We start from the raw sequence: 15,542 nt of genomic DNA, 5'->3' as shown, positions 1-15,542 counted from the left end.
TACCAAAAAAATACGGGTTTTTTCATAATCGTTAAAGTTTCAATAGTGTTAAAAAAAAAACAATCGTAAGTGAAAAATAAAAAAAGATCGGTGACTTCTTTTCTTCAAGTAAATTGTTGGTAAGTCATCAATATTTTTATGAGGAGAAATTACTGAAAAAGTTCTAAATCTATCATAATTTTTTCCGTCCAGCCAAATAATGTAAACGTCGGCCGTCCTACGTGGCGCCACCGGCGCTGATGTAAACATCTTTATAATTTATTTAAATATTTTATGAATTTACTGTTATTATATTTCTTTTTTTTTCTATTTTTTCATGGTGGCTGGCAAGGGCAAGGCCTAACCTCACTAGATTCGACGAGGTCGTGCCTTGCCAGTCCATTCGTTGGCGAGGTTGACCTCGCCCAATGACGGTGTGGTCGAGCTACACCAGCAGCTAGACCGGCGAGGCATGACCTCGCCTAGCGACGGGGATCTCACCTGCCACAATGAAAAAACAAAAAATGAAAAGGAAAAGAAAGAGAAAAAAGTATTAGAAACTTTAATAAAATTTTAAAATAATATAAAAATTGCTAACATCAGCGCCAACCATGTGTTACGATTGACGTCACGTTAGCAATTTCAGGCCAAAATAGGCTAGATAGACTGAATTGGCAAATCATTTAAGATTAAATTGGCTAAATTAAAGTGTTTAGGATTGAATTGGCGTAATTACACTATGATTATGACTTTTTTTTGGTAATTTTTCCTTTTTATGAACTTGCCAATTTTTTTTTCAGTTTGCAAGTTAATAATTTTTGTACTAACACGCCAAATTTTATTTACATAACTCACTAACATTAAACTAACTACAATATGAAATTATTAACCTAAATAAGAGCGAGTTACCAATTTTTTGTCGGATTTTATTACCAACTATATCTTGGTTACCAATTCTCATTTGTCAAACTCCAATTATATCTTGGTTACCTGGGTTCATTTTGGCGACTTACCCATGTTTGTAATTTGTAACCTACAAATCAGAGATATAATTAGATGAAAAAATGGCGCGTTCTTTTAAGGCAAAATGCCATAAAAGACATAAAATTGTACCGTCTAGACAATTGTAGCTCCAACTTTGAAGCATCCCCAAAAAGGTTAATACCACGAATAACCTCAAACTAGTATATTTGCAATAAATTTGCCCAAAATTAAATTTTTTTTTTGTCTCCCAAAATCTCAAACCGGCACACGCATAACACATTTACCCTCCTTTAGTTTTCTTTAATTTTACTGTGAAATTGCTGAGAGTTGGCTGATAACAGCAATAACCGAATTGACCCGTCAAGCCTACATGAAAATCCGGGAGATGAATTGATAGATTTTTAGACATATCTGGATAGACCTTCTACTGGTGGTGGAGTTTGGTTCATAGAGCCTAATGATAGGAAGGCCGTTACTCTTCCTTCGTCAAAAGCACAAGTGAACATACGGATACACCATTTTACTTGCTAGGTCAATGAAGTTACTGCCACGTGTCATTCAGCTTAACAATTTCATGGTAAAAATTGACAGAAACTAACGAAAGGTAAATGTGACATGCGCGTACCAGTTTGAAAACACCTGGGTCATCCATTTCATTGCCCACTCCCATGAACTATGAAAACGACTTTTGTGCATCGATTCCGCAGCCGGACCGCGTGATCGGTCAATCACATTGCACGCATAATTTGTGTGCCGGCCGACTTTTGCGCTTCGACCGACAGCTAATTGCACCGTCAGTTTAAAATAGAGATGTCGAAAGAAATAAATTGGGAATCCTTGCGTTTTACTCTTTGAGGATCAAAGTGTTGTCACATTAATCGAACGTAACACGAGGAGCTTGGTTTGATGGTCGAAGACTAGAGTTCGAATGGTTTATACGCCACGAGGTCTAGTTGGGTGGGTCAGGAAAATACAGTCCCAAATTAGCAAAGTCTTTCACGGATATGTGTAACGACCCGATACAATGAGGGCGAGGAGTGATCCCAGGGCCGGAGGGCCTAGACAAGGAGCGGTTCATGGCAAGAGAGAGTGATTCTATGATATATATGTGAAAATTAGAATTAACTCATCGATTCGGCTTTTAAGATAACGGCAATGCTTAGCTTTGGAACTCCAAAGTTAGTTAAGCTTGCTCGCCTAGGAGCACTCCCAGGACGTGTAACCTTCTAGGAAGGTGCTTTACCTGCACGCCAAAGGACAAAACCGTGAGGCTCATTATGAGATTGGTCAAAGCGAACAATATCTTTCCGAGTTAATCCAAGGATGGAGACGTAAATGACTTTTCAAACGAAAACAACAAAGTAAGGATGATGGGTTTAATTTGGGTAAAATTCCAATTGAAGGTGAGAGCCATAGATTCCTATAACTAGAAAGTCTCATCTTTTTAACTGAATTTAGGTGATCTTGGTTGCACTTGCTTTTAACTTTTAATGGGTTCTCTCTCTCTCTCTCTCTCTCTCTAGAAGACAAAAGAGCACCTCTTCTCGTAGACTAACACCGAGAATCCACAACAGAAAAGTCGTTAATTCTGTTGCTCGACAACCTCGTAAGAGCTGGCAGATAAATTGGGCCCAGATGTTTTTAGTATAGTCGTTTATCCTGAGGAAACGCCAACTTTGTCACCTTTCTATTCTTGTTGTTTTAAGGATAGACCATTCTCTTCTGTGTCCTGTGTTTATAAAGAAGAAGGACCAGAGTTTCTTTGCTCTCTCTCTCTTTCTCTCTAGGTTTTGCCGCCATGGAAGCTCGAATGGAGGTAAGGCCAAAGTTCAATCATTGCCATGAATCGCTTCGTATGATCACTGATCTAACTTTTCGCTCATTCCGTGCTGCTGGTATCGGGTTGCTTCTGATTTCCAAAACTTTTGAGGCTCGTCTGCAGATTAATCCTTTTTGGGCCAAGTGACGTCACAATCCTGATTAGTAGTAGCACGAGAATTGGCTGTACAGTGAACAAAATTACCGCTTGAATAGCGCTCTTAAGAGCTGATTATGTATATCTCAAATCCAGAATGCCTGATAATTTTGCAATCTCTTCATGATATAGGAGCTTTGTTCTGTTTTGCTCGTGAAGCGGTTTACTGGTTCTGTCATGTCAGGCTCGTCGACGCACTCGACATACAGACTTTAGATTCAATAAGTTGACAGAGAAGAATAACCTCGTATCAACTCATAGACATGGCTCTGCATACAATTGATCTCAGTTATGTAACGAGCAAGCATAGCATTTGGCTTGATAAGGTCTTTAGTTTTGGTTTAGCCCGTAAAGATCCTAAACGAATGGCAATAGTCCCTTGTATTTATTCTGCCATAGGAAAGGAAAAGAGCAAAAAATACCGACAGATGGGATCGCCTCGTGACGATGACCATCGACTGAAACGGCCATGACAATTTTCATGGTTGCTCGAATATATGGCCATAATCTCCTGAGGATAGACATACTGACTTGAAAAACGGTCCTATTTGCAGCAAAATGGCTATCTGTCCGTCCCCCAGTTCGGGGGGTGGGATCATAAGGCCCCGGGAGCAACCGATTATTCCATGGTGTTCTCTCGCGCCCGCGCAAACAGGAAGCAACACAAGAGGGAGATCAGCCGCGCGAGCCTTGGCAACGAGAAAGAGTTGATGGCCGCCTATCATCAGGACGACCCGATCATGGTAAGGCACCCTCCAGTTCCGAACTATGCAAAACTGTGCCCCCGTCGATGCTCTTAGCATGCTAACTAGTACTGTATCATCGATACTCTTTGGCAAAGTGATCTTCATTCAGTGAAACGGGGAACTCCGTCACATTTCATGTCGGTATCTCCTCAGTCAGATGCACACCGACCTTAATTGACGGGGCAGCACTTTCACTAGCAATAACTAGTTGCAATACGTTCTTCTTGAAGAGAAACAGGCGCGATAACATGCTTCTAATGTTCTATGTTTACTGCGTGCAGAGGAAAAAGAAGATCCTGACCTACATTAACTGCTGTATAAAGCCATGATTCCTGGTTCTAACCTTCGACCAAACGCCAGTCTTTAAGAACTGACCGCTTTATCTTGTAGCGAGTTATCCCTGTAACATAGTAGAATGAGATCCTGTTCATCTGTAGAGATGTGTCGGAAGTTTCTGTAATTTCTGACAGAGCTTTATGTACCTTATTTCACTCAGAATGAAATCCATGTACTAGTATGCTAATCCCCGACAGTATTGAAACACAAGTTCCACTTGGCATATTAGCAATCTGGAATTTCGAAAACATACGGCCTATGCTGCATTACATCACAAGTCATACCTAAATGATTCCATAATAGAACACGTGACTTTACTCATTCAGGCATTTGATACATGTACTAGGACGATAAGCGCTCCACGAAACCTAGTCTTCCAGCACTAACTTGACCATGTCAAGCCACATGAAAACTAAGCAGCTTCAGTCACCAGTGCCTGACAGCGATTCACATATGACGTGTGCCACAGCTGAAACCTGCACAGTGTTCATGCTCACGACCGTTGTTTGAATATCGTGTTTGTCTCTTGAGAGTTCAAAGTACCTCCAGGACACACTGAAACCTGCACGGTGTTCATGCTCACGACCGTTGTTTGAATATCGTGTTTGTCTCTTGAGAGTTCAAAGTACCTCCAGGTTATGCACACGACCTTCGTCTCTTTACCAGAGCTCGAAGGGACAAGAGATATCTAGCATCTTCCCTGTCCATTCCCCCAAAAAGATAACCAAAAGGTGGCATCTCTACGTGCTTGCCAGAACCACGAGTGACCTTGAGCCGACCATCCATCCAAGCAATCCTTCCTCCTGCAATTGTCACTTAGACCTTTCCCTGGAAAAGGAAAACACAACTTGTTGCGCATAAGCTCGAAACGGTCATCTAAGAATAGGCGGAAGGAGAAATGGGCGAAAGGAGAAAAAGTTGCAAGATAAGGACAGAAAGACATGGAATTTGTTAGTAATGAATGGAGAAAGATCGTAGCAGAAACAAAACTTACTTTCCCTCTCCTTCCCTCATAGACATTTGTATCGGATCTAGAGTGGTGGTTCCTGGCACTGATCTCAAAACTCGAATTCAGGTTGAGAATGATTATATCAGCATCATAACCCGCAAGGATCGCTCCCTTTCTCGGGTATATGTTGAAGATCCTAGCACTGATCGTGTTCAAAGACCATATGTTATCTCATATACCCATCGATATGTCTGAGAACTCATTTATCATCAAAAGAAACGTAACAAAAACATACCACATGGTGCTCGTTATCCGGACATAATCAGAGACAGAAATTTTTCCAGATTCCTACATTAATGAACAGTGTCTCGGTTGGAAAGTTTCGCGATTGGGTAGGTAAAAATTGACTAGCAGGAGCTGCTTACCACCATTGTGTCCCAAACAAGATGCATCCTCTCCTCAATACCTACAAAAATCACAGATCGAGACGTGAGACGGAACAATAACCAGCTCAGCTGGTTGGCTTTAGCTATTTTAGAGAAGACATCCTACGATTACCATTAACGCCATTTGGGATTTCCTGAAAATCATCAATTCCTAGAGCTTTTTGTGTAGAATTGAAGGCACAATGAACAGTTCCTACGAGCTGCACATTGTCAAAAGAAATTCCATAGATCAGGGAAAAAAAATCCGCATCTCAAGTTAAAATATTTTCAGAGAGTTATCTTAAGTTTTGGAGGAACCTGCAGAATTCCTGTCGAAAGAGCCGCTTGAAGAGCTTTGCCATGCTCAACTGACCTAATTGGTGGGCTCATGACATACCTGAAATTCCAAGAGCACGACTCGATGACACGGCTGAGTAAAAAGCCTTTTTGGGACAAAAAATAAAAAAGAAAAGAGTGAACATGTGGAAATGAGAGAACAGAAACTTTCTTTGCGGTGGTGATGAAATCGGGATCCCAAATCTTAGAATCATCCAGGACCAATCCAGAAACCACTGGCTCTCCAGTGACTCTCTGCCCTGCAGTTTTACGGATATCCAGTGACTGCTTAAATGTAGACTGCTCAATTCAAGGACATGAAAGTGAGAGATCAGTGGAAAAAAATCAGATAATTTTGTTTCTAAAAGAGATGAAAAATGAGAAATTTGAAGATCATCTAAACTGAAAGCGGGGCCTGCGTAAAACAGGATCATTGAGAAAGAGATACCGATATTGTTGCCGACATATTAATGCGGTAAATATGTCATCGTTCTGAAGTTACCAATTACCTGACCGACGAGCTTTTGCTATTTCTTCCGTGGCGTCAATGCTCATCACATGAACAACATAGAGCGGTGTGTTCACAAAAGCAGCCAAACGAACTGCACGAGCAGTTGCCTCTCCTTCAAGCTGCAAATGCAAACGATTATAGTACACACGCAAGCGACGTATCTTGTTCCATTTCTGCAAGTCATGAAATTGTCTTCACAGAAGTTTAGATGTCATTGCATTTGGAAGATCCAGAGGTTCCACATATTCAAGTCTGAGCTTACACGGGTATGAATCTTAATTACTTATTAAAGAAGACCTTCTTCACCATAAACAGCATCTTGGGAAATGGTACAGCACCGCGTTTTACCAATTTTGTAGCTAGATTCGAACAGTTGCACTTAAAGGCAGGGCTTTTAGGCATAACTATTGACAGGAGCCTGCAGATTATTTTACTTGAGACATGAAGGCAAGACAAAGCACTCAAGGAGATAAACACATGAGAACACACCGGTTTCCAGGACGAATTGCATGTAAACGAGTCTATTTGAGAGGATAACTTAACCCGACTTTCTGAAGTTGTAACCCCGCAATTTGATTTCTTTGTGTGCAGAAGTAGCCATGCTAAAAATGAAAGGGGAATAAAATCTGTTGCTGTTATTTGCAGAAAATGTCCTAGTTGCCTTATAATCTAAGCCACATTGGAGTTCACTCAGTGGAAAAAGAAAAGATGCCTAATTTTACCACCAGGGGCCTCGAGAGAGCATGTCCTTCTGGTCCGGTAATACCGAGTTCGATCAGTCTGTTCTGGCCTTCGAAAACAGCATCGCCGTTTTCGGCATGGACCATTGCCAATGCACCCAGGGACTTGCATTTTTTCATTCCTTGCAACAGAACCTCGTCATTGACCACCTGGTACCCTCTGTAGGCCATGAAGAACTTGAAAGAACTGATACCTGCAATTTCTCTTTGGAATCATAAGAAAAGGCACATCGACACTCTCGAGAATGATGTGCATGCAAGCACCGGCGGCCTCGCCGCTCACCTTTCTCATTTACCATGACTTCCATCTCCCGAGAGACGACTTCATCCCACCTGTAAATCACCATGTGGAAACCGTAATCCACACAAGACTTCTCTGCTTTCTTCTTGTATGCTTCGATGCCCGCGATTAAGCTCCCGTTGAAGGGTTTTACGAAGTCGATGTGCATCGTCGTCCTGCCAGCTAAAGCTGCAGCTTGACCACTGTAGAAGTCATCGACCGCCTTGTTTCCTGTCGACTCCTCATCGAGGTGAGTGTGCGGATCAATTCCTCCTGAGATCACGGTTAAGACGACAGATGACCATCATGATTGTTGCAAAAAAGTACAAGCGAAATGGCATGCCTGGAATTTGGACAACCCAAAAATCAATGAAACGGCAACAAAAAGGCGACGATGTGCACACAATGGATTGACTGAAATGTGAAATACAAGCACAAGAAAGCTTCCGTAATCAGAACAGGCCATCATGAGCCCAATGCAGCGAGATACAAGGTTAATCGGTGCATAATGTTCCTTCCATTTACACTGTTCTGCAGACTTCAAGAATATAAGGTATTGAAGAACTTCTGCAAACAAATTATGCAGGAAAAGAAAAATGCAGAGTCACTATAAGCTCTACTGGCATCACATACTTCCCGGTGGCATCGAGGATGGTTACATCATCACCCACCTGCTCATAGTATTCGACAGAGTAAAGACTCGATTACATGAATTACAAGTTCGAAGACCACATTGGAAATAAATTGCAAGTTCATGGGCCAAACGCATATATTTTGAAAAATTCAACAGTATTCTGGGAAATAAAATAAAAGAAACTAGCGTTAGAACCTGTGCTAAGCAGTAGCCCCTGTTGGGCCTGTTCTATAGTTTGGAAACGCGAAATCACCTGCTTGATATGAGGCTCCACGGCGACGATGAGGCCATCCTCCACATAAACATCAGCAATCTCACTGCATTGCCTCCCTTTATCAAGATCTTTGGCGCCGAAACCCCTTCATACCCATTCCCGGCATCGCCGTACTGCACGGCACAGAGACCATTCCGGTGTATACTGAAATCTTAATGCCGAGGATAATCCTAGCTAAAGAGGGTCACATGTCGGCATGAGGAAGATGAGACAGTCGCACGTCATGCTTACGCCACACGACCGGTTCCTTTCTTTCTCAGGCCGCGAGGCACACAACCGACCCAAATCAAACAGTCATTCGTTACTCTCAAACGTGGTATTCTGGCGAGCAACTAACTCTACGTCACAACTTCAAAGTGCGTATAACGACTTAGAAGATGATGGAGCTGGACAAACAGTGGCGTGTACGCACCTGGCTCGCCTCTGACGAGGCGGTGGTTGGAGACATGGCAAATAACATTGCGAGAAGCGGCGCGGCGAGGCGCGGCTCCATACCAATCATGCTCTTCTTCTGGACTGCCAGTGGACGTGCAGTTACTCGTCTGGAGGACTGATCCGCTTGGGTCACTGCCCACATGATGTTACTCGTCAACTACTAATCAAGTATTGGACCCAAAAAAAAAAAACTACTAATCAAGTAGGAATTGATTGAGCACCGTGACACTTCAGTCGATAACGCGCTTCCTCGGACACCACTTGATAAAAGAATTTCAATCCGACTAATCGATAATATTTGGAGCATTTTTTCCTTAATGTCATGATCAATCGACGGGCGCGGTTCATGCTTTTTTTCTTTCCTTCAGAATTGACTGTGGGGCCAAGGGTAAGATTCGATCCAGGGGAGAAATGATTAAATGAATCCGATCTATGAACTCAAATTGAATCCGGGGCCTCACGGACAATGAGGCACACATGAGATCCGCCATTTTCCGACAGCTAAAAATTCAATTTTACTACATATTCTGGGCTCGGCTCACGTAGAATATCCCGTTGTTTACCGATGACTCGGAAAGTCTTACGGAAAGGCTGCCCTGCTACACAGGCATTGTAGATTGCCATTAGGCCTTGTAAAGACAGCAATTTCTCATGGCGCTGTCATACCAAGTAGGCCCTTAACAGATAACACCAGACACCTTAGCTCTGATCAGTGATAGCATCCATGGAGACAGGGACCTCATAAAAGGTTCACCACTTAAAAAGTACAATTTTTGTACCATTACATTGCTTACATCCTAAACATATTTCACAGAAAAGCTGCTAATTCGTCAGGGATCCATTCGCAACGTGGCCTTTATTGCTTTATTGGAACGTATCATCCTCCAACTACGAAATTTACAGAAGCCTACAAAATGTTACCCGTCTATTGATACAAGAAAAGTCTCGCGCCCCCATCTTTTTCGTTCCATCCTTCCGGTAATTATTTCGTTGAGTACTTGTTTGAGGCATCGGGTTTTATGACAACTAAGCAGCTTCAGTCACCAACACCTCATATGGAGTCTCTTTCCATAGATTGCCCAATAAGTAGTAGCGAGTTACGCTGTAGATATTTGTCTTTTTACTGGAGCTCGAAGGGATGAGAGATACGCAGCATCTGCCTTGTCCATTCCCCCGAAAAGGTAACTGAAAGGCGGCATTTTCACATACTTGCCTGAGCCAGGAGCAACCTTGAGTTCACCGTTAATCCAAACAATCCTTCCTCCTGCAATGGTAACTTCAACCTTTCCCTAGAAAAACACAATAACGCATGCTTATCTTCATACATGGTCTGACAAGGTTTAGATGCCATGAAGACAAACTCAACTACGATCACAGGATTCAGGATGCCAATATACAGCATATATGGGCAGGAGGAATAGGGCACCCAAAAAAAAACTTTAAGATAGCAGTGAATGTAGAGATATCCCAGTAAAGAGAATACTTACTTTCCCTCTCTTTCCCTCAAAGACATTTGTATCTAATCTGGAGTGGTGGCTCCTTGCACTAATTTCAAAGCTTGAATTTGGATTGAGAATGATTATATCGGCATCAGACCCCACAAGAATCGCTCCCTTTCTGGGGTATATATTAAAGATCCTAGCACTGGTCATGTTACAAGGGCAATATACATCTTAGATAGCCGTTGACATGTCTGAATTTTTCCATGGTTTTAAACAGGAGAATAAAAACATACCCTTCAGTGCTTGTTATCCGAACATAATCAGAGACAGAAATTTTTCCAGATTCCTACAACCACCACAAACAGTCTATTTGTTGGAAAAGGTTCGAGTATGAGTAAAGGAGGCAGGTGGCAAAATTGATGCTTACCACCATTGTATCCCACACTAGATGCATCCTCTCCTCAATACCTCCAAAAATACCAAAATGAGATGTGAGACAGAAGAACAGCTTACTGGACAAGCTTGAATGAACTTAAGGGAGAAGATTTTTTATGATTACCATTGACGCCATTCGGGATTTTCCGAAAATCATCGATTCCTAGAGATTTTTGTGTAGAATTGAAGGGACAATGATCAGTCCCTACAAGCTGAATATTGCCAAAACAAATCCAAAGATCAGAAAATTTTTTGTGCCTTATCCCAACATAATTATCTTGAAAACCTCTTTCCAATTAAGAATGTAACCTGCAGGATTCCTGTGGAAAGAGCTGCTTGAAGAGCTTTGTCATGCCCTGCTGCTCTAATGGGTGGGCTCATGACATATCTAAAATTTAAAGAGCATCGTTCAATGATATGCCTAGATAACTGGCAAATACGTGTCGAAAAGAAAAACTAAGTATATAAAGTGAAAGAAAGAAATCTTGCTTTGCAGCAGTGATGAAATCGGGATCCCAAAGCTTTGAATCATCCAGGACCAATCCAGAAACCACTGGCTCTCCAATAACCCTCTGCCCTGCAGTTTACAAATATTCTATGACTCCCATATTAGACTACACAATTCATCAACGTTAAAAAGTGAGATTAGTTTGAGAAAAAAAAATCAGGTGATTTCATTTTCAAGTAGGGTGAGAGAACATTTGAAGAGTGTATAAAGTGTCAAAAAAAAAAAGGACTGAAAATATAATAAAGGACAACTCTTTTCCAAGTAATTTTTTAGTGGAACGTTTGCTCATCTCTTTCATGCATCTTATCTGTGCACTAGCACCTTAATCTTTTTGAGATGTTCACATCTCAAAAAGTAGGGATAAATGTTCCACCTCAAATCATGGAAAGAGAACCATAAAAAATGTGGGCGATCAAAGAGATGTTCAATAATTACGTGACCCTATATTATGATCATCAACACCTATCATACAAACTCAGTGCTCTCAGAAGTCTGCTGAGGACACTAATGCGTATAAGAAGAAACAAATTTCCATCCTCTGTGTAACACGGAAAACAGGAAGGAATGGGAAGCAAAGACAAACATGTATGCAGTAAGGAGGAATGTCGAACTTCTTCCCTTACAAAACTGTTTAAAATCCTCAAGGGATGTCTCCAGAAAGAGAGCACTGCACAATTGCTTAGATTGAATCTCCCACAAAATACAAAAATCAAGAACTTGGATAACATTGCAAGATATATTAGCATAATGATTGTTTGGCAAACCATCATATAATATCACCCAACCAAATGCAATAACATATCAAAGTTTTGGATGAAACATGAGATTACTGCATCTTAGAGAAAGAGGAAAACTGACATTGCTGCTGACAGATCTATGCGACCACAGTATTCTGGTGCTAAAAATTAGTAATCACCTGACTGACGAGCTTTTGCTATTTCTTCCATGGCATCAATGCTCATTACATGAACTACGTAGAGAGGTGTGTTCACAAAACCAGCCAAACGAATTGCGCGAGCAGTTGCCTCTCCTTCAAGCTGCATGTAGAAGGATGAAAAATATACATCAAGTGAAATATCTTGTTCCAAAGTGCCGACACTTTTTGCATTTTAGATATGCAAGCACGATATGGAACTAGATTTAAGAAGATTCCACATCTGGAAGATCAGACAATTGCCCATGCTCCATACTGACTTTTAAAAATGTACGCTGTCCCTTTTCTTTATGAGAGAAGACCTTGAAGTAAAGAAGCATGCAAAGAAAAGGATATGAAAACAATTTAAAGCACCATGAATCCCATAAGACATGACTAGTTAAAGTCAAACACTCGCATGCAAACTCAAAAGAAGGATTCATGGGTCCAAAGATTAACAGGATTCCTGCAATAAAAATTAAATGAGAATCTGAAGGAAAGAAATGAAGGATTACAAAATAAATAAATAAAAATACAGGTAAAAAATACGAGTTTCCAGGATGAACTGGAAATTAAATACCTTTAGTCTACTTGCTAGGACAACTTTAATCTGACTTTGAAAAAGTTATATCATGATTTACTTTTTTGCTTATAGAAGCAGCCACAGCCGAAAAGAAATTGGAAAAAAATTTGTTGATGTGGTTAATAGTTCTCTCGGTTCACTTAGCAGAAAACAGATGCCACCATTTACCACTGCAGGCCTTGAGAGGGCATGCCCTTCTGGTCCAGTAATACCAAGTTCGATCATACTATTTTGACCTTCAAAAACAGCATCACCATTTTCTGCATGGACCATTGACAATGCACCAAGAGACTTGCATTTCTTGAATCCTTGCAATAGAAGCTCATCATTTATCATAAGAGCCCCCTTGTAGGCCATGAAGAACTTGAAAGAGTTGATACCTGCAATTAGTCAGAAGAGTTACAAGAACATATCAACAGTCAAGAACCATGTCCACGCAGCACCAGCCGCTGCTGCTCACCTTTCTCATTAACCATAACTTCCATCTCTCTAGAAACGTCGTCATCCCACTTTGTGATTGCCATGTGAAAACCATAATCCATACAAGATTGCATTGCTTTTTTCTCATATGCTTCAATGCCTGCAATTAAGCTCCCTTTGACTGGTATTACAAAGTCAATGTGCATTGTCGTTCCACCAGCTAATGCTGCAGCCTGACCACTGAAGAAGTCATCTATTGTCTGACTCCCCATAAAATCCATAGCAAGATGAGTGTGTGGATCAATTCCTCCTGACAAGATTATATGGGAGTTAACAGTTTCCTACTCCTAGAAACTAAGAAAGTTTATGCAAGCAGAACCAGGTCATCATGGGTGCAGTGGAATGACAATCCAAATGAATTTTTCCATATTCTTAAGGCCATGCTGTTTTCTGGAGTTCAAAATATAATGGCTGTGTTAAAGTTGTGCGAATTATTTGTTCTAGAAACTTAAAAAGAAATGATACACATACGATGCATAAAAGAATGAAAAAGTTTCTACAGACAAATTATGTATAAGAGCAAAGTAGACAAACAATGAGCTATACCTGGCATGACATATTTACCAGTAGCATCGAGCACGGTGACATCATCACCTACCTGCTCATGGAAATTTCAGAAATTAGATGATTTGAACTCCCAATTCTATGAAATTGTTCCATGGACATCAATAAAGAAAGATAAAATCAACTTTCTAATCATTGGAGGGGAAAAGTAGCTATCATCGAATACTTGAAAATGTGACAAAAGTTAACAAATGTTTGCTGGCTATTTTATCCGGACTATGGCGACTCAGTTCACGCAGAAATAGAAAGGTGTTTCATCATAATCAGCAAAACGTTACCACCAGTGACATAACCAAACACCCTTCCCCCTAGCTTTTCAATTGTCATCAGCACACACCAACCACAGCAATAATAAACTGAAAATCACTCTTCCCATTTCAGTGCCAATATCAATCAACAGAGATGAAAAATCACCTTGATATTAGGCTTCACAGCAACAATTTTCCCATCCTCCACATAAACGTCAGCAACCTCTTGATGATGAGCGTTGACCACAGTTCCTCCCTTGATCAAAATCTTCGACGAACCCTCCGAAACCCCGCAGGCGGGCTCTCCGTAGCCGACCCCAGCTTCACAAAACTGCACGCAGAGCACACTATTTACGCAAGGAACGACGCAAGATCCCACTCGTTGAACACGCGAGAGCAAAACGAATCAAACACTCCATCCAAAAATCAAAACTTGGCCGAGTGTTGAAATCACCCGACACGACCCACAGCAACAATAACGGGAGCGATAGTCTCAATTCCCTTTTTAGCTCACACGAGCAGAAAACAGCGTCGGGAAAGATCGGAACAAGCCGATGAAGAGCGGCAACAGTACCTGGTCCGACACAGCAGGCGAGACGAAGATTGATAGAAGAAGAAGCGTCAGCGAGAGGTTGACGGCAAGACGTGACTCCATGGATATGCTCTCTTGCTGAACAACGACTAGCTTGCGACACACAGTAACAGAGCAAGCATGGAGCTTCCGAGCGACGAGCTTGGTGGAAAAAATGGATATAAAACAAGAACGGGGAGAGAGACTAAGAGCATCTCTACGGTGCATGCTCGCGCATCCATCTGTATGATCCTCCTACATTGCTTGCCGTCCAAATCGTTGGCTTCGTTGACCGGGTTCGTTCATCGACGGTGAAGAAAACGTGGGGCTCTCTCCATGCGAGATTTTTTACGAAATGTCAATTATTCGATTTTTTTTTCCAACAAAAATAAAACCATAATATCCAATTCTATTAAAAATCCCTGCTTTCCAAATACCCACATTTTTTTGGTAGAAAATACCCACATTTTCGACAAAAAAAAAAAAGCCCACATTTAGCTTTTTTATCTTTGCGAATTGACGTAAGGATGTGGCCGGCGGCACTATGAAATCGCTCTATTTTTCAATTTTGCGAATTAGCGATCCCATTTATTATAGTTAAAAATAAGCCGCTGCAAATTGAAAGAAATATGTTCGTGCTGTCCAAATTGTTAATTATATGCTAAATCAACTATTTCGTGTAAAAAGAGGCATTTCACCTTTTAAGAAAATTTTTGTACCGTTTTTTCTTTTGTATCGTTGGAAAAATTAAGATAATTTTGTCTTGCGGGCATCAGCTAACTTTTTTGTTTTGTTTTGTTTTTGTTTTTTTTTTTGGAGTTGGAGATAAGGATGCACGTGGGCCATTGAAATGGGAATCAACCAAATATTCAATTTGACGAGATTGGTTTGCGAAAGAGATTATTTTTCATATGACGTTTCTTTTTTTCTTTTTTTTGTCTGAAATCGACATTGCTGGTCCAACGGTCCTTCTCCTCTGTCCATTTCAACGACTTGGGAAAATCTGGCGCCCAAGTCTTGCCGTCATCTCCTTTTTATTATTATTATTATTATTTTTTCAATCTCTTTTTGTTGTATTACTTGGAAAATAGTGATGGGATGATAGAAACATTCACGAGATTTTGATTTTAATACGCATATTTTGAGTCGTAAAAGTTTCTAGTATGTTGACATTCGAGGGCTAAATTTTCGGAA

The 15,542-nt window shown here is 41.0% G+C and overlaps 2 protein-coding genes and 1 pseudogene across 3 annotated transcripts; 1 reads left to right on the top strand and 2 right to left on the bottom strand.

Moving 5' to 3' along the window:
- The first annotated feature begins 2,537 nt into the window (after positions 1 to 2,537).
- On the top strand, positions 2,538 to 4,093 carry LOC115735347. 2 transcript variants are annotated; one of them, XM_030666557.2, is made up of 3 exons: positions 2,538 to 2,779; positions 3,493 to 3,681; positions 3,966 to 4,093. In XM_030666557.2, exons 1-3 carry the CDS (start codon positions 2,762 to 2,764, stop codon positions 4,011 to 4,013), a joined length of 255 nt encoding a protein of 84 aa, XP_030522417.2. In that variant the 5' UTR covers positions 2,538 to 2,761; the 3' UTR covers positions 4,014 to 4,093. The 2 variants fall into 2 exon arrangements, with proteins under 2 accessions (XP_030522417.2, XP_048139735.1); XM_048283778.1 differs by lacking the exon at positions 3,966 to 4,093 and having other exon boundaries at positions 3,493 to 3,937.
- Positions 3,968 to 8,697, bottom strand: LOC115735346 (annotated as a pseudogene).
- Positions 8,698 to 9,343: 646 nt separating this feature from the next.
- On the bottom strand, positions 9,344 to 14,523 carry LOC115735345 (dihydropyrimidinase). The gene is made up of 13 exons (XM_030666556.2): positions 14,352 to 14,523; positions 13,944 to 14,108; positions 13,512 to 13,563; positions 12,946 to 13,215; positions 12,654 to 12,865; positions 11,906 to 12,026; positions 10,971 to 11,058; positions 10,791 to 10,869; positions 10,606 to 10,693; positions 10,474 to 10,514; positions 10,340 to 10,392; positions 10,092 to 10,248; positions 9,344 to 9,893 (listed from the first exon to the last, which is right to left on the bottom strand). Exons 1-13 carry the CDS (start codon positions 14,430 to 14,432, stop codon positions 9,702 to 9,704), a joined length of 1,599 nt encoding a protein of 532 aa, XP_030522416.1. The 5' UTR covers positions 14,433 to 14,523; the 3' UTR covers positions 9,344 to 9,701.
- Positions 14,524 to 15,542: the final 1,019 nt, after the last annotated feature.

Source organism: Rhodamnia argentea, chromosome 8 (genome assembly GCF_020921035.1).
Source record: "Rhodamnia argentea isolate NSW1041297 chromosome 8, ASM2092103v1, whole genome shotgun sequence".
NCBI classification, from domain to species: Eukaryota; Viridiplantae; Streptophyta; class Magnoliopsida; order Myrtales; family Myrtaceae; genus Rhodamnia; species Rhodamnia argentea.
Note: the sequence above shows the minus strand (reverse complement) of the source record. Positions and strands in the feature narration are given on the sequence as shown.